At 46.7% G+C, this 24,797-nt stretch overlaps 1 protein-coding gene across 4 annotated transcripts in view; it reads right to left on the minus strand.

The window, feature by feature from the left end:
• rasa2 (RAS p21 protein activator 2) overlaps window positions 1-24,797 on the minus strand; it is a 127,761-nt gene that overhangs the window by 81,723 nt on the left and 21,241 nt on the right. For 3 of the 4 annotated variants that reach the window (XM_017686193.2, XM_017686192.2, XM_017686191.2), the window contains exons 2-3: window positions 18,667-18,790; window positions 1,075-1,178 (exon numbers count right to left, since the gene is read on the minus strand). In XM_017686193.2, the coding sequence (XP_017541682.1) occupies window positions 1,075-1,178; window positions 18,667-18,790 (228 nt within the window). Of the gene's footprint in view, window positions 1-1,074; window positions 1,179-18,666; window positions 18,791-24,797 lie in introns of those variants that run through there. The other variant, XM_017686194.2, reaches the window with a different exon arrangement.

The raw sequence follows: 24,797 nt of genomic DNA on the forward strand, positions 1-24,797 counted from the left end.
CATCATCAATTATTACATCACTTATAACCACACTGCCCCACCCCCTGGGTCACCGCCTCACTCTGCAGTTCGGCCACCAGATCAAAGCTGTACACTGTACAGAAGGTGGAGCCAGGGATGTGATGATGATGGTAGATAATTCACTCACATCCGCAGAGACGCTTCATTGAGTTTAGACTCGGTTCTCTTTCTGCTCGGGGCAGAAGCACAATCCAAGCTATAGACTGTTCTGCAGTCCACCAAATCCTCAAAATGAACATAATGCAACTTTAAATGGATATGCTGACGTCTTCTTGTTAGGTTAGTCTGTTTTCAACCAAATAAAACCAAAGAAGGTAATAAATATCAGTGAAGTTCTGTGGTGGTGTGCAGGCTAGTGGTGCTCTGGGGAGGCGGTTGGGTGGGTCATGGTTTAATGTGTGATTCTGTTAATCCTCTATTCGGTGAATTAAACCTGTATGAGTGTTAAATAAACTCAGATTTTGAGCGTAGAACGTCCTCCTGTGAAGACTCCTGTTTGCTGTAGCTGTGCTTCATTCACACTAAAACACACGTCCCAAGCAGAGTGCAGTAGCCTTACAGGGGAATTCCACACAAATTTTCAGAATATCTCCATAGCTAAGTAGTTAAGAAGTATAAGAAGTTCATTTAGAGAGATTTGGTGTGAAACGCACGATTCTAGATAAACTCATCGAGTTGGAACTGTTCACAGTGGTGGTGATAGGAACCAGACGTCCCCCTCTAAAAGCTCCTAACAGAAAGTTCCTACAGGAAATGGTTCTGAAATCACTGCCTGATGACTGAGACACTCGTGTAAGTTCTCTTGTGGTTCTGGATTGTAAATAAAATGTCTATATCTGTGTTGTAGTCATGGCGACCCCTGGTTCCTATCACCACCACTGTACATCTGAACCATTTCACACCAAACCACTCGGAATCTCTGATTACACCTCACACAATGGATTGCAGGAAAATTCTGAAAAACCAGGTGGAATTCCTCTTTTTGAGTAGGTTTATAGGAAGGTGTGGTGTGAGGTGTGTGGAAGGTGTGGAGATGCTTAGAGAGAAACGAACCTACTGGCTGTTCCCTCTGGAAGACGCTCTTGGCGTAAACGTGGAAGGACAGACACTGGAACGGCCGCGGAATCTCAAAGTAGAAATCTTCTCCATAGAACGGACTGAAAGGCACACAGCAGAGGTCAGAGTGAGTGAAACTGCCCACAACAACAACAACAACAACACATTTTCAACCCTCAGACAGTGCAGTAAGAACTCACTACTATACATAGAACAGGAGTTAAATCAGGATCCTGGTCTTCCAAAAAGTTTCAATTGTCACAATTGGCCCCTCCCAGTCCGGTCCACGTGTGTGTGGATCCTAGTCCAGCCCCTTGTTTTGTGACTCCGCCCCTGATTGTCTCCACCCGTTTCCCGCCTGTCCCTCGTTTACCCTGTGTATTTAAGCCATGTGTTTGCCCCTTGTGTTTGCTGGTCTTTGTTGGTTGTACTGGTGGTGTTTGTATTAGTCTTTGTACTGTTCTGCTGGTTTGGTTCTGGTTTCTGTCATGTGTCCCCCCCGATCCATCCGTGTTGGCTCTATGACCCTGGACCGTTCGGGCTGTGACTTTGGATTTGCCCATAATAAATGTCGCTAATCTCTGTATATGTGTCTGCCTCCTCGCTCCCTGTTACATCAACTTTCACTCATCAGTCCAAGGAAAGGTATTCAGGTATTTCATTTACATGTAAAAAACCATTAAGAAAACCCCCTTTTTAACCATATCATCATCACTTTCACCTGACCTGAACTTCCTGTGGATAAGGAAACCTTCTCTAATTCACACACACCCTCTCTCTCTCTCTCTCTCTCTCTCTCTCTCACACACACACACACACACACACCCACCCACCCAAACACCCAAACAGCTCCATCAGTGATTACTTAACAACTTCACAGCCATTTTGGAGGTGTGGATGACACTTTCGCTTTCTCACAGCCCGACTGAAAAAAACAAAACATTTCCTCCCACGACTCTGAATCACACGCTGCTCATCAGCGCTCAGAAAACAAGAAAATGCTCAACAATTTCACAGTGCAGTGAAGGAACCCGCAGGTAAAACCACTAGAGCTTTGAAATTGAGCAGAAAATACAGAGGGGGGGGGTGTTAGAGAGAGAGAGAGAGAGAGAACGAGATAGAGTTATAGAGTCTTAGAGAGAGCGTTAGCAAGTGTTAGAGAGTGTTAGAGAGAGCGTTAGCGAGAGACAGAGAGTGTTAGAGAGAGTGTAAGAGAGAGAGAGCGCTAGAGACAGATAAAGAGAGTGTTAGAGAAAGAGTGTTAGAGAGACAGAGAGAGAGGGATAGAGTGTTAGAGAGAGTGTTTGAGAGAGAGCGTTAGAGAGAGAGTGTTAGAGAGTGTTAAAGAGACAGAGAGAGAGAGCGTTAGAGAGCGAGAGTAATAGAGAGAGCGTAAGAGAGAGAGAGAGAGCGAGAAAGTGTTAGAGAGAGCAAGAGAGAGTACTAGAAAGACAGTGAGAGAGAGAGCGTTAGAGAGCGAGAGTAAGAGAGAGCGTTAGAGAATGGTAGAGAGACAGTGAGAGGGAGAGCGTTAGAGAGAGAAAGAGAGTGTGTTAGAGAGACAGTAAGAGAGAGAGCATTAGAGGGAGAGAGAGAGAGAGTGTGTTAGAGAGACAGTGAGAGACAGCGTTAGAGAGCGAGAGTAAGAGCAAGAGAGAGAGAGCATTAGAGAGAGTGTTAGAGAGACAGTGAGAGAGAGCGTTAGAGAGTTAGAGACAGTGAGAGAGACAGTGAGAGAGAGAGCATTAGAGAGAGAGCGTTAGAGAAAGTGTTAGAGAGAGAGTAAGAGAGAGTGAGCGTTAGAGAGAGTGTTAGAGAGACTGAAAGAGAGAGCATTAGAGAGTGTTAGAGACAGTGAGAGAGAGCGTTAGAGAGAGTGTTAGAGAGAGAGCGTTAGAAAGTGAGAGAGAGAGAGAGAGAGAGAGAGAGAGCGAGCATTAGAGAGTGTTAGAGACAGTGAAAGAGAGAGCATTCGAGAGAGTAAGAGAGAGTGTTAGAGAGTGTTAGAGAGACAGTGAGAGAGAGAGTGTTAGCTAGAGAGAGTAAGAGAGAGTGTGTTAGAGAGACAGAGAGAGAGAGCGTTAGAGATCAAGAGTAAGATAGAGAGAGCATTAGAGGGAGAGAGAGTGTTAGAGAGACCTGGTGCTGCTGTCGCCCACAGAAAGCAGCATCTGGACCTGCTAGAGAAGTAATCAGACCTGGGCCCTGACAGTAAACCCTGATAAATCTAAGATCATGATCTTCCAAAAGAAAGCCAGATCTCAGGAAAGCAGACATGTTTTCTATCTAGGAGAACCCACCCTAGACCACACCCTCTTCTATAATTACCTGGGGCTCAGAATCAGCGCCTTAGGAGGCTTCGGTCTGGCAGTGGATGCACTGAAAGAGAAGGCCTGCAGAGCCCTCTACTCAATTAAACACAAATTCAACAAGATTGACATCCCAATTCCAATCTGGCTGAAAATCTTCGACAGTATAATCCTGCCCATTGCGCTGTACGGTAGTGAAGTATGGGGTCCACTCAGTCATCATGACTACACTAGATGGGACAAGCATCCCATTGAAGCCCTGCATGCAGAATTCTGCAGATTAATTTTACATGTCCAAAGAAATACCCCAACTAATGCATGCAGAGCTGAATTAGGCCGATTCCCATTAATCATTAATATCAAAAAAAGAGCTCTCAAATTCTGGATGCACCTAAAATCAAGTCTCACAACAAGCCTACAGTTTCAGGCCCTCCAATCCCAAGAGCTGAACCCTGAAAAGAGTCCCCTGTGTCAGCTGGTCCAGAGACTGACCAACACACTGACCCCTAATAACCCCAACTCTCTGACCAGCCCTGCTTCCCAAACACCAATCAGAATAACCCAAATTATTAAACACCACAAAAACACTTATCTGGAACACTGGAGAACCAAAACTCATTCCCAAAACAGACTGAACTGCTTTCTGACCCTAAAACACGAATATGCCCTGGCCACGTATCTCCTCACTGTCCGAGATACGAAGCAGAGACAGATCCTCACCAAATACAGACTGAGTGACCACAGCCTGGCCATCGAGAGAGGCCGCTTTAAACACTCCTGGATCCCGAGAGAGGACAGAGTGTGTGGTCACTGCAGGACAGGTGAGGTTGAGACAGAGGTGCACTTCCTTCTACACTGCCCCAAATATGAACACATAAGAAATAAATACTTCAGTCAGTTTGAAAAATAAGAGAGCGGCTCAGAGCGCTGACCGACAGCCAGAAACTGACCATTACACTCGGAGAGGGTCCATCAGCCGCCACTGCAGCCAGATACGTACACGAGTGTCACACACTCCGGGACAGTGAGTGAAACACCAACCCCCCCCAACACACACACACACACACACACACTAAAACCCACACACACACACTTTGTATATATTATCTGTATGTAAGTTCTTTCTTCTTCTTGCTTTGTTTGTTTGATACTGTATGTATATCTAATAATTATATTATTTAATTTTATTAATTAACACTTCTATATGTATATTTTCTTTGATATATATGTGTGTATATATATATATATATATATATATTTTTTTTTTTTTTTTTTTTTTAATATACACTACCGTTCAAAAGTTTGGGGTCACCCAAACAATTTTGTGTTTTCCATGAAAAGTCACACTTATTCACCACCATACGTTGTGAAATGAATAGAAAATAGAGTCAAGACATTGACAAGGTTAGAAATAATGATTTGTATTTGAAATAACATTGTTTTTACATCAAACTTTGCTTTCGTCAAAGAATCCTCCATTTGCAGCAATTACAGCATTGCACACCTTTGGCATTCTAGCTGTTAATTTGTTGAGGTAAGCTGGAGAAATTGCACCCCAGGCTTCTAGAAGCAGCTCCCACAAGTTGGATTGGTTGGATGGGCACTTCTGGCGTACCATACGGTCAAGCTGCTCCCACAACAGCTCAATGGGGTTCAGATCTGGTGACTGCGCTGGCCACTCCATTCCCGATAGAATACCAGCTGCCTGCTTCTGCTGTAAATAGTTCTTGCACAATTTGGAGGTGTGTTTAGGGTCATTGTCCTGTTGTAGGATGAAATTGGCTCCAATCAAGCGCTGTCCACTGGGTATGGCATGGCGTTGCAAAATGGAGTGATAGCCTTCCTTATTCAGAATCCCTTTTACCCTGTACAAATCTCCCACCTTACCAGCACCAAAGCAACCCCAGACCATCACATTACCTCCACCATGCTTAACAGATGGCGTCAGGCATTCTTCCAGCATCTTTTCATTTGTTCTGCGTCTCACAAACGTTCTTCTTTGTGATCCAAACACCTCAAACTTGGATTCATCCGTCCACAACACTTTTTTCCAGTCTTCCTCTGTCCAATGTCTGTGTTCTTTTGCCCATCTTAATCTTTTTCTTTTATTAGCCAGTCTCAGATATGGCTTTTTCTTTGCCACTCTGCCCTGAAGCCCGAAATCCCGCAGCCGCCTTTTCACTGTAGATGTTGACACTGGTGTTTTGCGGGTACTATTTAATGAAGAAGCCAGTTGGGGACCTGTGAGGTGTCTGTTTCTCAAACTAGAGACTCTAATGTGCTTATCTTCTTGCTTAGTTGTGCAACGCGGCCTCCCACTTCTTTTTCTACTCTGGTTAGAGCCTGTTTGTGCTGTCCTCTGAAGGGAGTAGTACACACCGTTGTAGGAAATCTTCAATTTCTTAGCAATTTCTCGCATGGAATAGCCTTCATTTCTAAGAACAAGAATAGACTGTCGAGTTCTCTTTTTCTGGCCATTTTGAGCGTTTAATTGACCCCACAAATGTGATGCTCCAGAAACTCAATCTGCTCAAAGGAAGGTCAGTTTTGTAGCTTCTGTAATGAGCTAGACTGTTTTCAGATGTGTGAACACGATTGCACAAGGGTTTTCTAATCATCAATTAGCCTTCTGAGCCAATGAGCAAGCACATTGTACCATTAGAACACTGGAGTGATAGTTGCTGGAAATGGGCCTCTATACACCTATGTAGATATTGCACCAAAAACCAGACATTTGCAGCTAGAATAGTCATTTACCACATTAGCAATGTATAAAGTGTATTTGTTTAAAGTTAGGACTAGTTTAAAGTTATCTTCATTGAAAAGTACAGTGCTTTTCCTTCAAAAATAAGGACATTTCAATGTGACCCCAAACTTTTGAACGATAGTGTATATTTATACACACATGTATACATTTAACACTTAATCTTTAATTAGTATATTTTTTATGTATATTTTCACTGTTTATTTATAGTATGAACACTGACAATACATTAGAGAGTTTTAGAGACAGTGAGAGGCGTTAGAGAGAGTGTTAGAGAGAGAGCAAGAGAGAGAGAGCATTAGAGAGAGCGTTAGAGAGTGTTAGAGAGAGACAGTGAGAGAGAGCGAGACAGCGAGAGAGCGTTAGAGAGAGAGAGTGTTAGAGAGACAGCGAAAGTAAGAGAGAGTGTTAGAGTCACAGTGAGAGAGAGCGTTAGAGAGAGAGAGTACTATTATTATTTCCTTTTCTTTTTCTTTGATTACTAATAACCCTGTAAATAACTTATTTGTTAGTGTTCTATTATAATCTATAATATTTTTTCTTTTTATCTTTGAGTTTCTTATTAACTGCTTTGGCAACAGTGTATTTCATTTGGGTGTCTGATGGCTCTTGGACTGGAGATGGGGGCTGCCGCTCTGCGGTTTCTGTGTGCAGGCCCTGTTGTTGATGGTGGGGGGCCTGGATGTGTGCGCTCACGGTCTTGGGGTGGGGATCTGGGGGCCCGTGGGGGTGGGTGCTGGCCCCGTCCGGGGGGCTGGCCTCCTCTGTGTGGGCCGGGGTGCGGGGTCTAGGGCCTTGGCGCCTGGGGTCGCCCGTCTCCCGTTTGGGCTCCTCCCTGCGCTGGAAGGGTCTGTGCCCCCCTGGGCGCACCGCCGTGTGGTGGGGGTCTGGGGCGCGCCGGGGTGTCTGTCTGGCATTCCGGGATTCTGGATGCCTCCCGGGAGGAGGGGTGGGGCACTCAAGTAGGGGGACAACCACATAGGGCCGGTTGGTTCTGGACCCAGGACCACTGTGTCTGCGTGTATATGGGTGGGTGTGAAGTTTGTTGCGGGTTCAAGTTCAAGTTCAAAGTGTTTATTGTCATATGTATAGAGGAAACAGGTTTCCTTATATACAATGAAAAGCTTACTTTGCTCCTCGCTAAGAATGCCAGATATAACATTAAGAATACAAAGAGTATATATACAACCATATATATTAATCAAGAAATAGTGCAATGTATAAATTACAGTGGTATGGATGAATAGTGCTGTGCCTTGCCGGGAACATGATTATCTGCAGCAGAAATGAGTAGTAAAGTTCGATAGTGCAATTGTAAACATGTGCTACAGTTAAAGTGACAGTAGTTGCAGGTTATTCCTGAGGAAAGAGTTCTTTACCAGTGGGGTACACATCACACGTCTGTACCTAAGTCTGGCAGACCGAAGTGTGAATAGTTATTTCTGGTTCAGAACTCTGATTGCGGTGGGGAAGAAGTAGTTCTTTAGCCTGGAGGTCTTGCACATCATGCTCCTATACCTCTGTCCTGAGGTTTGAACAGACCGTGCTGGGGGTGGGTGGGGTCTTTGATGATGGAGGCAGCTTTCCTTTGGACTCTGTGGTTGTAAATGTTCTGCAGAGAGTGCAGTGGAGAATTGGTGATCTTCTCTGCAGTCTTCACCACTCTCTGTAGGCATTTACGATCCATCACGGTCAAGCTGCCGTACAACACGGTGATGCAGCTGGTCAGGAGGCTCTCAATGACGCAGTTGTAGAAGTTGCTGAGGATCACCGGAGACATCCCAAACCTCCTTAGCCTCCTCAGGAAGTACAGCCGCTGTTGAGCCTTTCTGACTAGCTGCTTGGTGTTCAGTGACCATGTGAGGTCTTCACTGATGTGGACACCCAGGTATTTAAAGCTTCTCACCCTCTCCACCTCGAGTTCCCGGATGAAAAGTGACCGATGAGGTCTCCTCTCCTTCCTCATGTCCACTATCAGCTCCTTTGTCTTGTCCGTGTTGAGGATGAGGTTGTTATCATCACACCATGACACCAGTCTGGTCACCTCCCTCCTGTAGGCTGCTTCATCTCCACCAGTGATACGTCCTATCACTGCTGTGTCGTCAGCAAACTTCAGGATGATGTTGTCCTTGTGGGAGGCGACACAGTCATGGGTGAACAGGATGTAGAGAATAGGGCTGAGGACGCAGCCCTGTGGAGTGCCGATGTAGGTGGTGATGCTGGCTGAAGTCCTGTTGCTGATCCTGACCGACTGGGGCCTGCCAGTCAGGAAGTCCAAAAGCCAGTCACAGAGGGTGGGGTGCAGGCCGAGTGTGGAGAGTTTGTGGGTGAGTTTGTGTGGGATGACCGTATTGAAGGCTGAGCTGTAGTCAACAAAGAGCATCCTGATGTAGGAGTCTTTGTTTTCCAGGTGGGAGAGGGAGTAGTGAAGGGCAGCAGCGACTGAGTTCGAGGTGGATCTGTTGTGACGGTAGGCGTACTGCAGGGGGTCCAGCGTGTCTGGTATACTGTCTTGTATGTGGGCCAGCACCACTCTCTCAAAGCACTTCATAATGATTGGAGTGAGTGCTACTGGTCTGTAGTCATTCAGGCTGGTGGGGGGGCTCTTCTTAGGAATGGGGACAATGACTGTCCTTTTGTAGCAGGTGGGAACAATGCTCTGGCTGAGAGAGAGATTGAAAATGGAGGTCAGTACATTAGCCAGATGGTCCTGTATCGTTCGCACATGCTCTGAGGGCCCGCCCAGGAATCTTGTCTGGTCCTGGTGCCTTGCGGGGGTTGATCTTTCTCAGAGCTCTGCAGACCTGGCCTGTTGATACTGACAGAGGGGGGGACAGGGGTTGTGTGGGCTGTGTGTGTGTGAACCTCCCGGTGCTAGTGCTGGAGGTTTCGAAGCGGGTGTAGAAGGTGATGAGGTCATCCGGTAGGCTGTCTGTGGAGCTGATGTTGCTGGTGATGGTCCTGTATTCTGTAATGTGTTGTAGGCCTTGCCACATCTGCCTGGAGTCAGCAGTGGAGTAGAACCCATCCAGTTTCTCTCTGTACTGCCTCTTGGCTGCTGTGATGACTTTCCTCAGTCTGTACTTCGCAGCTTTGTACTCTGTCTCATTGCCTGATCTGTATGCAAGAGAGCGAGCACGGAGCATGTGTCGTACCTGACTGTTAATCCAGGGCTTCTGGTTGGGGAACCTCTTCACTTGTGTGGTGGGCACGATGTTATCCACACACGTGCTGATGTAGCCAGACACATGTTCCGCATATTCCTGAATGCTGACAGAAGAGTCCTCCGTAGTGGCTGCAGCTTTAAACACATCCCAGTCTGTCGTAGCAAAACAGTCCTGCAGTATGCTCTCAGTCTCCGGAGACCATACTTGAACTGTTTTGGTAACCGGATGTGATTGTTTCAGCCTTTGTCTGTAAGCCGGGTACATGAACAAGGAGATGTGGTCTGAGAGTCCAAAGTGGGGGCGGGGTGCAGCCCTGTATGCACCGCGTACATTACTGTACATGTGATCCAGGATGTTATTGTCATGAGTTGGAACGTCCATGTGTTGGTAGTATTTCGGAAATACAGTCCGTAAGTTGCACTGGTTGAAGTCACCGGCAATGATAAACACGGCATCAGGGTGAGCCGTCTCTAACGCGCTGATGACGTCATGGAGTTTGCCGAGCGCTGCCGCAGAGTTAGCCCGCGGATTAATATATACAGATGTTAAAAATACAGCGCAGAATTCCCTTGGTAAATTATAGGGACGACATTTTAACAGCAGGAACTCCAGGTCTGGTGAGCAGTGCTTATAAACGGTCCGTATGTCTCTACACCACGCGTTGTTTACAAACACACACACACCTCCACCCTTAGCCTTAACGGAGGCTGCCGTGCGATCTCCGCGATGCACAGAGTGAGTCTCTAGCTGGATAGCGCTGTCCGGTACTCTGTCTGAGAGCCAGGTTTCAGTAAAGATTAGAGCGCAGCACTCTCTTGTTTCCCGCTGAGATGTTATCCTAGCTCTCAGCTCGTCCAGCTTGTTCTCCAGTGACCGCACGTTAGCTAGCAAGAGGCTAGGCACTGGTGGTCGGCTAGCGGGAGCCTTTAGCCTAGCATGCAGCCCTCCCCTCTTGCCTCGCTTGCGTCGCCGCCTCTGAAGCACTCTACTCGGATCAGCGTGCTCACTCGCGGTCGGTAGGTCTGGGTCTTCCTGGTTTTGGTGGTGGTGGCTGCGGGAGCGGACAATGGGTTGTAGCTCCGGTGGAATAAAGCCGCTAAATCCGTGCATGTTGTCTTTTGCGATGTCCAGCAGAGTTTGTCTGTCGTAAGTTAAGAGTGCCTGGCACTTGTGCACTGTAAAGAGAGCGTTAATGCACAGAAAGAGAAGAAAAAGCCGGCATTCTTGAGCAGAGCGAGCAAAAACGTCTGCCTCGGGGGGCGCCATGTTGCATGGTGAGTGTGTTTGTGTTGGTGTGTGTGTGTGTGTTTGTATTGTAATTGTGAGTATGTGTATTGTCATTGTGAGTATGTGTATTGTAATCGTGAGTATGTGTATGTGCGATAATTGTTGTCTCTTGTGTGCGTGTGGGGGTGTATGTTTTGTGCTGTGTCAGCTGTGTGGGCGGGCGCCGGCCTGGAGCGCGGTGGTGTCCTGGGGGCGTGGCCGCTTCGGGCCCTGCGCCGCGGCCGGGTGTAGGAAACCCGGGGTGCCTAGTGAGCTAGCGCCAGCTGGCTCTCTTCCTCCGAGGGGTAGTTCTCTGCCTCTTGGTCTTTCTTATCCTGACCCTTCCCCTCCTCCCACTCAGTCAAACATCACACTACACATGGGGGTTCTGGGGGAGGGGGGCCCATGCTGCAGTGAGTAGGGCCACCTACCTGGCTCTGCTCGCTGAGATGCGTGATGTCCCACTCCTCCCCTTTTTTCCCCCCTTACAATGACACATTTCATGACACAGTACAGTACACACAGGGCTTTGGGGGGCAGGTGTGTCACTCAGTGGATGGTGGGTGGCACTGCTGAGGTGACCTCACTTATCTGCTCACTGCTACCTGCCTCTCAATTTTATTTACACATTAGACATTGAGGGCCTTGGGGGGCAGTGTGGCAGTGTGCTGTTATTCAGTACTACATTGCCTCTGTCCCTCCAATTTTAATTGCACTGTAGCTCGCACACATTCTTTTCATTTCGCACACATACTGAGTGGGGGGGTGGGGGGGTGCAGGTCCTCTCACACCCCGGTTTGGTGCACCCTGCCTGGTGGGGGGACTGGCCGGTCGTTCTGCCTCCCTGGGTTGCAGCTGGCCCGGTGCTGGTGTCCGCCCGCCGACACTGTGAGTCCATGTATGTTCCGTGTGTGTGCATGAGTGGGTGACTGGCGTGTGTGAGTGTGGGTGTGGACAGCTGGGTCTGGGTCTATGACTTGCTGAGCCTGGACATCTGTGGTACATGGTGGTGGGCAGGAGTTACCCCTCCCCACCGCTCCCCGCTGCTTGCCGACTCCCCCCCCCCCCCCGGGGTATGGATGTCCTGTGGGTCCCTGGGTGCATGGCTGGACATCTTGGCGTGGTCCCTGCCCTGCTCCCTTGGCAGTTGTGTCCTGGGGGTGGTTTGGGGCTCTTTGGCATGGGGGGGTCCTGCCGGGGGTCGGCCGGTCTCGGGCGCCTGGGGCCTCGGGGGCCGTATGTTCGGCTCATGCTGGGGATGTTGGCCTGCCGGGGGGGTGGGCTGCTCATTGCCTCTGGCTCTCCGGTCTCTTGCCCTTTGTCTGTGGGCGCTCTGTCTGGGGCCTCCATTCTTCGTCCTCTGGGGTGTGCGCGCAGTGGCCGTCAGAGCGTGTGGCCTCAGGTCTCCTGAGTTCCTAATGGGCTGTGGATGGTCCGGGTCCCCCGGGTCCTTCCCTATCTGTCTCTGGACCATGGGGGCATGGTTGCGGCTTCTTGCCCTCATTGCTGAGCACATTCCATGACACATGACACGTGGACGCGTATACACACATATACACATTGCTGCAAACAGTAGAATTGTGTGTGGTGGGTGGGTGTATATGTGCATATGCATATGTATAGATATGTAAACATGTGTATGTATGTAGCAGCAAATAGTAGAATTATGTCTGGGTGTATATATGTATATGCATATGTATAGATATGTGAATATGTATATGTATGTATATCTGTATAATTGTTTTTTTCCCTTCTCTTTTTTTTATTTACTTATTTATTTATTTATTTTTATTTAGTTGTCTGTTTATTTACTTATTTTATTTGTTTTTTCTCTTTCTTTCTTTTTTGTTTCTTTTATTTTTTTCTATTTATTTATTTACTTATTTAATTATCATTATTATGATTTATTATTATTATTATTATCTTTTTTTTTTCCCCTCCCTTCTTCTCTTTCTTTCCTGTCCTCTTTTTTATTGCCTGTCAGGCCTGGCCAAACAAATAAAATACAAACTTTAACAAGAATAGGCTTTAGTAACCTATAGAGCTTTTCTTGTGAAAACAAATATGTTTGGTACATCAGTACATTCGGATTACCATTCCGATTGCAAAAATTGCCAGACATGACAGGTTTAAAAAAAAAAAAAAAAAAGAGAGGGCAAGTTAGAGAGAGTATTAGAGAGAGTGAGAGTGTTGGAGAGACAGTGAGAGAGAGAGCATTAGAGAAAGAGTGTTAGAGAGACAGTGAGAGAGAGAGAGCATTAGTGAGCGAGAGTAAGAGAGAGAGCGTTAGAGAGAGAGAGAGAGAGCGAGAGAGAGAGAGAGAGAGCGAGAGTGTTAGAGAGACAGTGAGAGAGAGAGCGTTAGAGAGAGCAAGAGAGAGAGAGAATTAGAGACAGTGAGAGACCGTTAGAGATCAAGAGTAATAGAGAGAGAGCATTAGAGAGAGAGAGTGTTAGAGAGACAGTGAGAGAGCGTTAGAGAGAGCATTAGAGAGCGAGAGTAAGAGAGAGTGTTAGACAGACAGTGAGAGAGAGCGTTAGAGAGACAGTGAGAGAGAGTGCTAGAGAGCGAGGGTAAGAGAGAGACAGTGTTAGAGAGACAGTGTTAGAGAGTGTTAGAGAGACAGTGAGAGAAAGTGCTAGAGAGAGAGAGCATTAGAGAGCGAGAGTAAGAGAGAGTGTTAGAGAGACAGTGAGAGAGTGTTAGAGAGACAGTGAGAGAGAGCGTTAGAGTGTTAGAGAGAGAGCGTTAGAGAGTGTTAGAGAGACAGTGAGAGAGAGAGAGCATTAGAGAGAGAGTGTTAGAGAGACAGTGAGAGAGCGTTAGAGAGAGAGAGCATTAGAGAGCGAGAGTAAGAGAGAGTGTTAGACAGACAGTGAGAGAGAGAGAGTGTTAGAGAGACAGTGAGAGAGAGCGTTAGAGAGAGTGTTAGAGAGACAGTGAGAGAGAGTGCTAGAGAGCGAGGGTAAGAGAGAGACAGTGTTAGAGAGACAGTGAGAGAGAGAGTGTTAGATAGAGTGTTAGAGAGACAGTGGGAGAGAGTGCTAGAGAGAGAGAGCATTAGAGAGCGAGAGTAAGAGAGAGTGTTAGAGAGACAGTGAGAGAGTGTTAGAGAGAGAGAGAGTGTTAGAGAGACAGTGAGAGAGAGCGTTAGAGAGTGAGAGAGAGTGTTAGAGAGACAGTGAGAGAGAGCGTTAGAGAGTGTTAGAGAGAGAGTGTGTTAGACACAGTGAGAGAGAGCATTATTTCTTTGATTACTAATAACCCTGTAAATAACTCATTTGTTAGTGTTCTATTATAATCTATAATATTTTTTCTTTTTATCTTTATGAGTTTCTTATTAACTGCTTTGGCAACACTGTATTTCATTACATTCATGCCAATACAGCACTGATGAACTTGAGAGAGCGTTAGAGAGAGAGAGAGAGAGAGAGAGGGAGAGAGAGAGAGTAAGAGAGAGAGTGTGTTAGAGAGACAGTGAGAGAGCATTAGAGAGATAAAGAGAGAGAGTGTTAGAGAGACAGTGAGAGAGCGTTAGAGAGAGTGTAAGACAGAAAGTGTGTGTTAGAGAGACAGTGAGAGAGAGAGAGACAGTGAGAGAGAGAGTGTTAGAGAGAGAGAGCATTAGAGAGCGAGAGTAAGAGACAGTGTTAGAGAGAGAGTGTTAGAGAGACAGTGAGAGTGTGAGAGAGACAGTGAGAGTGTTAGAGAGACAGTGAGAGAGAGCGTTAGAGAGAGTGTTAGAGAGAGAGCGTTAGAGAGTGTTAGAGAGACAGTGAGAGAGAGAGAGAGTGTTAGAGTGACAGTGAGAGAGAGAGCGTTAGATAGAGTGTTAGAGAGACAGTGAGAGAGAGTGCTAGAGAGCGAGGGTAAGGGAGACAGTGTTAGAGAGACAGTGAGAGAGAGAGAGAGAGAGTTAGAGAGCGAGAGAGAGTGTTAGAGAGTGTTAGACAGCGAGAGATAGAGCGTTAGAGAGAGAGTGTGTGTTAGACACAGTGAGAGAGAGAGCATTATTTCTTTGATTACTAATAATGCTGTAAATAACTCATTTGTTAGTGTTCTATTATAATCTATAATATTTTTTCTTTTTATCTTTATGAGTTTCTTATTAACTGCTTTGGCAACACTGTATTTCATTACATTCATGCCAATACAGCACTGATGAATTTGAGAGAGCGTTAGAGAGAGAGAGTGTTAGAGAGAGAGAGAGAGAGAGAGAGAGGGAGAGAGAGAGAGAGTAAGAGAGAGAGTGTGTTAGAGAGACAGTGAGAGAGAGCATTAGAGAGATAAAGAGAGAGAGTGTTAGAGAGACAGTGAGAGAGAGTGTTAGAGAGTGAGAGTAACATCTCACTCTCAGATGATGGCAACATCTCAGGCGATCAGCCCTGCATCCACCTGCAACGGACCATGGCTCGGCCTGGCTCGGCGTGGAGCAGTACACCTTCACGGCCTTAGGCTTGGCTCCGAGCCGAGGCCAGTGCTCCTCATCCCCCGCAGCCGAAGCAGCTGCGTGAGGTAGACTGCTGTCTAGCCCTAGCCCTGCTGTCTAGACCGCAGCCCTAGACAGCAGTCTACCTCAAGCAGCTGCTTCGGCTGCGGGGGATGAGGAGCACTGGCCTCGGCTCAGAGCCAAGCCTAAGGCCGTGAAGGTGTACTGCTCCACGCCGAGCCAGGCCGAGCCATGGTCCGTTGCAGGTGGATGCTCGCGGGATGGTAGGCGCTCCGCCCGCCACCCGACAATTAGGAAGATCTCTATAAACAACAGGTTCTCCGTACTGGAAGAGCTGGATGACGCCACTCCAACAACACCCATCAGCGTGAGCTCTCCAGCCATCAACTTCACCCCCGCTCCATCCAAAAAGTCCACCGGGCAGCGGGCCGCACCTGACCTGCAGAACTGTGGTTTAGCTCAGAAGGACATCCCCACCTCCAGAAGACCATCCGGCCAAGCTCCCTCCCAGACCCACACCCTGAGCGATCAGCCTGAACCCCCACGAGAAACTGCCGATCAAACACCACTGATCGCCGAGCCGCGACCGCATTGTTTACCTCCGCGACAGTGCACCAGTGAGCTGGAATTCACTACAGGAAACACTAAAACTCAATCATTTTAAACTTTTAGTATCAAACCACCTACAGACAGCCTGTACCTGTTTTACTTAATCATATTTATTCGTAACTTTTATTTTTGTGTTAGTTCTCCTTAGTTCTTTATCTCTTTATTTATTTATTTATTTCCTCTCGTTTTATTTTTAAGTTTATTTTTATCATTACTTTTTTTAATTTCTGATATTGTACTATTACAATATTACAATCTTAATTTCTTACCATTTAAATCTCAAGTTCTATTTTTATCTACTTTTATCTTTTATTCATTGTTATTTTAAAATTTCTTTTAATTTAAAATGATTAAATGTAGTTATTATTTTCTTTGTCATGTCAATCCCTGTTTTTGTAAATGCTCGGCAACATTGAAGGTTGTACATGAGGTTTGCCCTCAATGCACTTCTGAGTCAAAATAAAGGTAGGTTGATTGATTGATTGATTGATTGATTGATTGATTGATTGAAGAGAGAGAGCATGTTAGAGAGACAGAGAGCGAGAGTGTTAGAGAGAGAGAGAGCGAGAGAGAGAGCGTTAGAGAGACAATGAGAGAGAGAGCATTAGAGAGAGAAGAGTGTTCGAGAGACATTGAGAGAGAGAGTGGCTGTGCAGACCGGCCGCAATAAGAACACAGTACAGACTCAGTGACCACAGCCTGGCTGTGCAGATCGGCCGCTATAAGAACACAGTACAGATTCATTGACCACAGCCTGGCCGTGCAGACCGGCCGCTATAAGAACACAGTACAGACTCTGTGACCACAGCCTGGCCGTGCAGACCGGTGGCTAAAAGAACACAGTACAGACTTGGTGACCACAGCCTGGCCGTGCAGACCGGTCAAGATAATAACGCAGTACAGATTCTTTGACCACAGCCTTGCCGTGCAGACCGCCGACGGAGAGTGAGAGAGAAAAGGAGTAAGAGAGAGAGAGAGAGAGAGAGAGAGAGAGAGAGAGAGAGAGAGAGAGAGAGAGAGAGAGAGAGAGAGAGTGAGGGAGAGTGAGAGAGAGTGAAAGAGAGAGTGAGAGCGAGAGTGAGAGAGAGCGAGTGAGAGTGAAAGAGAGTGAGTGAGTGAGTGAGTGAGTGAGTGAGTGAGTATGTGAGAGAGTGAGAGTAATAGGGAGTGAGAGTGAGAGAGAGTGAGTGAAAGAAAGTGAGTGGAAGAGAGAGTGAGTGAGTGAGTGAGAGATAGAAATTAGTATAAGAGAGAGAGGGAGAGGGAGGGAGTGAGTGAGTGAGTGAGTGAGTGAGTGAGTGAGTGAGTGAGTGAGTGAGTGAGTGAGTGAGTGAGTGAAAGAAAGAGCGTGTGAGTGAGTGAGAGAGAGACAGTGAGAAAGTGAGTGGAAGAGAGAGTGAGTTGGAGAGAGTGAGATAGAGCAAGAGTGAAAAAGAGAGTGAGTGAGTGAGTAAGTGAGAGAGAGAGAGTGAGAAAGAGTGAGAGACAGAGAGTGTGAGTGAGAGAGTAAGTGAGTGAGAGAGTGAGAGAGTGATTGAGTGAGTGAGAGAGAGTGAATGAGAGCGAGTGAGAGTGAAAGAGTGAGAGACAGAGTGTGAGTGAGTGAGAGAGAGAGTGTGAGAGAGTGATTGAGTGAGTGCGAGAGAGTGAGTGAGGGAGTGAGTGTGAGTGAGTGGAAGAGAGTGTGTGAGAGGGAGTGAGAGAGAGAGAGAGTGAGTGGAAGAGAGAGTGAGTGAGAGAGGGAGTGAGTGAGAGAGAGTCAGTGAGTGAAGGAGTGAGTGAGGGAGTGAGAGAGACAGAGAGTGAGTGAGTGAGTGAGTGAGTGAGTGAGTGAGTGAGTGAGTGAGAGAGAGAAAGTGAGTGGAAGAGAGAGTGAGTGAGAGAGAGTGATTGAGTGAGTCAGTGAGTGAGAGTGAGTGAGTCAGTGAGTGAAGGAGTGAGTGAGGGAGTGAGAGAGAAAGAGAGTGGAAGAGAGATTGAGTGAGTGAGTGAGTGAGTGAGTGAGTGAGTGAGTGAGTGAGTGCGACAGAGAGAGAGCAAGTGAGAGTGAGTGAGTGAGTGCGAGAGAGTGAGAGAGAGAAAGTGGAAGAGAGTGAGTGAGAGAGAGTGAGAGAGAGTGTGAGAGAGTGTGAGTGAGTCAGTGAGAGTGAGTGAGTGAGTGAGTAGAAGAGAGAGTCAGTGAGAGAGCAAGTGAAAGAGAGAGTGAATGAGAGAGAAAATGAGTGAGTGAGTGAGCAAGAGCGAGTGAGAGTGAAAGAGAGTGAGAGAGAGCGAGTGAGAGTGAAAGAGAGTGAGAGAGCGAGTGAGAGTGAAAGAGAGTGAGTCAGTGAGTGAGAGAGTGAGTGAGAGAGAGAAAGTGAGTGGAACAGAGAGTGAGAGTTAGAGTGAGTGATTGAAAGCCTAAGAGAGGGAGAGAGAGAGAGAGAGAGAGAGAGAGAGAGAGAGAGAGAGAGAGAGAGAGAGAGCGAAGCGCGTGGGTGGAAACACTTCCTCAGCCGGGAGCTCTGAACATTGAGAAAAACAGAGTTTAGAAACAGAGACAGGCTGTTTGCAGGCTGTTTCGCAGACTGTTTTGCAGGCTGTTCGCAAGCTGTCCGGAGGCTGTTCACAGGCCGTTTTGCAGGCTGTTTGCAGGCTGTTTGGAGGCTGTCCGGAGGCTGTTTGCAGGCTGTGTGAAGGCTGTTTGCAAGCTGTTTGGAGGCTGTTTACAGATTCAGCAAAGAAACAGCAGATGAAGTTCTCCACCCTGGAGAACAGTGAGGCTCAGGACCTCAGATGGAGAGACAAAGACAGAGAGAGAGAGAGAGAGAGAGAGAGAGAGAGAGAGAGAGAGAGAGAGGGACAGACAGACAGACAGAGACAGACAGACAGAGAGAGAGAGAGACAGAGAGAGACAGAGAGCGACAGAGAGAGAGAAACAGAGAGACAGACAGACAGAGCGAGAGAGAGACAGAGAAAGAGACAGACAGACAGAGAGAGAAGAGAGAGAGCGAGAGAGAGAGCGAGAGAGAGAGAGACAGCTACCTCAGGCTCTTCTCGTAGACTTTAGTGCGGAAAACCTCCTCCTGGTCCAGACTGATGGTGCAGAAGGTGCCAACGTCTCGCAGACGGTTCGATCCGGAGCCACAACCCACATTCTTCCCTTCACCTGCGAACACACAAAAACTCAGTGAGCCCATTGAAGGATCTACTTGGGGCATGGTCAAGGGCAGAGCAAGCATCTGACGTGGGCGGAGCTTTGAACTATTTACTACTTTCTACTTTCCAAGAATCCCATCCAGCCTGATGAAGGCTGGACGTTATACTCTTAAGAAAGATGGTTCTCCAAGGGTTCTCTACTAATAACAGTAGATCTATATAGAACCATGAACACTGATGGTTCTGTGAGTGTATAAAGTTACATAAACATTTTCTTAACTAAAGAAAACTTAATGCACTACTGTCAGGATGTACGAGCAGGAATCTAAGCAAACTTCAACTAGTCCAAAACGCTGCAGCCAGGGTCCTCACTAAAACTAGAAAATCTGATCATATAAGTCTAGTGCCATCATCACTTCATTTGCTACCTGTTAAATTCTGTATTGATTATAAAATTATTTTATTGACGTATAAATCCCTACATGGGCTCCCTCCTGAATACCTGCAAGACCTTATTTCCTTTAACGAGCCATTATGACTACTCAGATCACAGAGTGCTGGCTTATTAATAGTTCCCAGAATTCATAAGGCTGCACCTGGGCGGAAGAGCCTTTTCTTATAAAGCCCCCAAACTCTGGAATGATCTTCCAGAAAATGTTCGGGACTAAGACACAGTCTCAATCTTCAAATCTAGGCTGAAAACTCACTTGTTCAGTTTAGCTTTTGGTAGGTAATGTTCCCCCTTAGATAAAGGCAGCAGATCCAGGGGTCCATGGACACAGGGAATTATAGTAAACTGAGACCGTGGTGCTGTTGTCCCACTGCTCGTTCGCAGTCACTCAGGTTTGTGGATGGTGGAGCGGAGGGATGCCAAAATGTTTCAGAGTGCTCTCGTGTCTGTGTGTCCTTCTGGTTCTCTCCTTTTAGTTAAGCTGTCATAGTTAGATCTGCCGAAGTCATTAGCCACACTGGAAATGTTCACATTCCCTGGTTTACGTACTTTTGTCTGAGTAAACGACCGCCCACATGTCCGGCCGGACACTGAATGTCGAGCCCTCCTGCTACCCACCCTGCTTCAGACAAGCTGCCCACGCCCCAGCTACTGCCACCTGCCTTGGACTAGCTGCCCACCCTACATTGAGGTTTTCATAGACTCCTAGTTATTACTACTACTACTGCTATTAATATTAGTAGTATAATAACTCTGTAGGTAGTCTGACCAGAGGAGGATGGGTCCCCCCTTGTGAGCCTTGGTTCCTCCCAAGGTTTCTTCCTCAGCTCTGAGGTAGGTTCTCCTTGACCCTGGCTTGCTCACCTGGGGGTTTTACATTCATACTAAAACTTTGTCTTTACTAGAATTCTGTGAAGCTGCTTTGTGACAACATCAGTTTTAAAAAGCGCTATAAATATATTTGATTTGATAAAGTGTGGAGTCTCTGAGTAACGTTGAGTTTCCATCATTAAACAGAGCTGCACTTTGCCGTTTTAACAAGCCCAAACGATGGTTAGCCACCATGCTACTGTTGCACTACTACACAGCAACAAACACCTGAGGGCTGAACACAGTTAACACACTGCATTTCCTCACTTGTCGCTGTGCGTACATCTGACAAGCAGTGAGATGTGAAGACTATTTGACATTTTTTCTTAACCGGCTGGTAAACTCACTTCACACCAGATGCCATCACGCGGTCCCACAGTCACACGTCCCGCAGCACTGTGGTGGTAACGTGTGTCTGGGTGCACTGCACTTATGTACTGCACTGCTCTGTGTTCCACTCTGTTCCTTTTTCTCTCGGTATCAACCGTGATGTTCTGTTTCTAGCAGTATCTGAGCTCAGGACTGTCTCGCTCTCTCTAACCCACTGGTCCTGTAAGCCACTCTGGATAAGAGCGTCTGCTAAATGCTGTAAATGTGTGTTTAAGGCGTGCAGGACACACTAACAGTTTCTGGACTTAAACAGTGAAGAAATGCAGTGTTTATGCTGTAAAATACAATCGACACTGTAAGCAGCCTACAGACGCAATTTAACCATAAGGTGATGTTAATGTGTAGAGTAGGGTTAGGTTAGGTTAACGTATACCCGCATGCTCTTCACACAGCTGTACATCACATGATGTGAGAGCGGCAACCGTCAACTGGACTATAACCATGATTTAATGATTATATGTGAACTTTCAGTGCAAAACAAGCTGAAAAAGTGAAACACAAAGCCATGCCCACATGCCCCGCCTCCTTTACTGATACAGTCAATGAGAGCATCCAGAAAACAAGCTGTTCTTCAGAGAAGAGTAAATAACAGAGAAACACATTATGCATTGGTTTATATTACATTACATTTGGTTTATTACACGTGATATTAGACTTCACTGAATTCTGAAATCATTGCCCTGTGATGGACTGGCGACCTGTCCAGGGTGTATCCTGCCTTCCGCCCAATGACCGCTGGGATAGGCTCCAGCACCCCCCTGCGACCCTGAGGGAGAAGCAGCTTAGAATATGTGTGTGATGTGTGTGTGAATTATAAGTTTATATTATATTTTATTATAAATGTTGACACTCGGGCACTGCTGACTGTCTGGGTCAGAGCTCCAGGCTGCTGCTCGTCCACAGCTGTGACATCATCAAGCTGTAAGCAGACATTAGTAAAACACTGTAAGGGAGCGAGAGGACGGCCACCGTGCACTGGGCTTCAGCTGTTTGTCTGGTCATTTTAAATCTCTCATGTTACAAAGCCACTTCAGGTGTTTTACCTGCACGTTTATAAAGGCTTGTCTGTAATGCTGGGGGATCAAAGCCTCAGAAACACCCAAGACTCCTGAGGTCCTACCAGATCAGAGTGTCTCACGCCATCAGATGGGTTTCTGCAGTTTTTCAGGTTAACTCACACGTTACAGAGATGAACAAACATGGAGCTGCTGCTGTTTCTCTGACTCAGTAAAGAGGCAGCAGGTAAACATGTTCAAGACAGCGTTGACATATTATATTTTATTATAACAGGCTGCAGAGGCTCAAATCTGATTTTTCACCCTAATGTGACTCAGATCTGATGTATTCAGGGCTGTGTGGACACATCTGATCTTTTCAAATCCGACCTCAGCCCCTTTCATATGTGGTCCTAGATCAGATACGTATCCGATTTGTGGCCATGGGACTTTAAGGTGATGCTCAGATCGGAATTCATGTGCTTTTTCCCCATCATTCAGCATTGCAACAACGCTGAACATGGCAACAGCGCTGTACAGACGTTAAAGCCTGTAAACGGTGGAAAAACAGCTCATCTCACCTTTTTCTCCTTCGTCTGACTCTAATAATGAAGCTGAGAGCTGATCAGAGTTAATGATCTTCTTAGCGAAGCTTTTTCTGCTCATTAGTTTGTGCTGATGATGCAGTGATTCAGTCACGTGACATTATTGCTGTTTTGGTGTGTGTCTAGTCAACAGTTTAGGACAGCTGAAGTTTAAGTGCCTTGCACTGTTAGTCCTGCTGGTTTTCCTGCGTTACGGCTGTTTATGCTGTCTATACTCTCTCTCACTCTCTCTCTTTTATGCTGCCGTGTTTTCTTGGGGTTCTGGACAGGGTAGATGGGCGCACTCATACATATCACATCACGTAGCAGCCCAATGTATAGACACCTAGGGGCAGGTGCCAACCCATGTATTTATGTTATGTGATGGGGAAGACTAGTGTAGTTAGTTTTTAGTTTTTCACTAGGTGAGGAATTAAATCAAAGAGCTAGGGTAGTTTTGTTTGTTTGTTTTGATTATTTCTTTCCTTTGGCGCCGTCCGGGTCCAGAATTCCGTTTTTCTTTAGAGAGCAAGCCTGTAAAATGTGTAAATGTAAATATTGTATATATTAATGATTTTGTTATGGGGTGAGGGTCTCACTCACTCATGTCATAGCCTGAGCGGAGTGTAATAAATGGGACAAAAGACGCTGAACTTGTCGTGTCTTGTTCCTTCCTGGTTCATGCTGCAGACATCGCATTTAAACCATGTTACTGCCCCCCTTTTCCCCTAAGCTAACCCGTGGGGTCGTAACAAGTAGGATGAGTTCATGAGCCTGCAGGCTAAAGCCGACCAGCTCAGACTCAGCCTGGGGATCAGAGCTGTAACCCCGGCTTTAGGTAGCTCACCTGTATTCTCTACCATTGAGTTACTGGAGCTGCGCATCGCCTCACTATTGACTCTGTTTACCACAGGCCGAGTGTGTTATGACGCGTCTGAGAGGCCCATGTTCAGGTTGTGACCTTGTTTTGGGTAAATCTTGCCAGGAAGCTCTGTTTACAGAATCACCTGAAGTTCCAAACAGGTGAGAGGGGCACACCTGTGAAAGTCGCTGGACTGGGTTCTGTCTCAGAGGGAACCACGCTGTACACTTCTGATCACTGACCAGAGAGGTCAGCTTTTCTGTAACTGTGTTGTTGTAGCTGAACGTCTGTCTGTTTCAGAGAAGGTCAAAAATAGAGATGTCCGGTTTTGTTCTCTTTGGTGCTGGGTTCTAGATAACAGCACAGCATTCTGGGTCTAATAAACACTTAAAAAGCTTCCTTTTAAAAGCTCCTCACTGCTTTTCTTTCTGCAGGAGGTTCAGTATGAATGATCCCACAAAACCCGCATTACAGGAACTTCCTCTCATTAGTCTTAAATTCTGACAGGTGACAATGAGATTTCACACTGATTCAGTGCGGTTAGGATGTTTGTGTGATGCTGTTTTCTGATCTGGAGTTTACGATGAGATTATGAAGGGAGGAGCTGATATTCTGGAAGAGCTACTGTCTGAAATTCAGTCTGTACTGTAATCATCACGGAGACCAAACAGACCAGCAGCCAGTGGCACCAGCTGAGCACAGGTTTGATGTTTGGGGTGTAAAGTTCATCCTAAACCTCACACTGAGAGTAGTCAGTTTAAAACTAGCAAAATGCAGAGTTTTGGTTGCACCACAGACACTTACGGTACTTATTAACTTGCAGAGCGCGACGTGATCGTAGATCAAAACACTGTCGCAGAACGACATCTATCGCAAAACTCATCCATGAAGCAGGAGGAACTGCTTCGTCTGCCAGTTGTGTGGACAGACATCTGACCACAGACGTCTGAATATGACTATGTACAGTGTTAGACGTTGTTAAGGCGTGACTAACAGAGACGAGGCAGTGCGTCCACCTGTAGGAACAGAACAGGTACCCTCCAACGTCCAGCACTGACCCCATTAGCTCTGCCAGCCCATCAGCTCATCTGAAGAGGCAGCGCTTTCACCTGAACAGGTACAACTGTGTATTTACCCCCATGCGGTTCACTAATCATGTATTCATTAAGTGTCATGGATGTCTCGAATATTCAAATGAGTCTGAATGCACACAAACACCCCCCCACCCCCCAGTGGGCTGCAAAGGGCAGTGCGTCCTTGTTATGAAACACAGTGCAGCCAGTCATAGTGAACTGAACACTCATATCACACTTGTGTGTTACGCACACCCAGCTCATGTAAGCTGTGGTTACAGACGAGAAGTATCAGCTTCCTCCCAGCATGCACTGCGGCTTCCAGCAAAACACTGATTCAGAAACTCAAGACCAAAACACACACACACACACACACAGGTTTGTTCTATGCACTGTGAGGACGTCCCTTATGTGACTTATATACACATTTAATAACAAAAAATCCTAAACACACACACCTGTACCTGTATGTAATAATGATATGCCCACGTTTCATATCAATGTAAATACTTAGATAAAAGTGATAAAATGTCTCATATGTATTTATATGTAATAAAATGTCCTACATAGTCATGGGCTGAAGGTCAGGGAACCAGCCCTGCGACCGGAAGGTTGCCGGTTTGATCCCCAGTGCCAACAGTCCATGACTGCGGTGTCCTTGAGCAATGCACCTAACCCCCAATTGCGGCCTGCATGCCGTGGGTAGGGCTGCACAAGTGTGCTCACTGCCCCCTAGTGTGTGTGTATTCACTAGTGTGTATGTGGTGTTTCACTTCATGGATGGGTTAAATG

This window comes from Pygocentrus nattereri, chromosome 7, assembly GCF_015220715.1.
Source record: "Pygocentrus nattereri isolate fPygNat1 chromosome 7, fPygNat1.pri, whole genome shotgun sequence".
NCBI classification, from domain to species: Eukaryota; Metazoa; Chordata; class Actinopteri; order Characiformes; family Serrasalmidae; genus Pygocentrus; species Pygocentrus nattereri.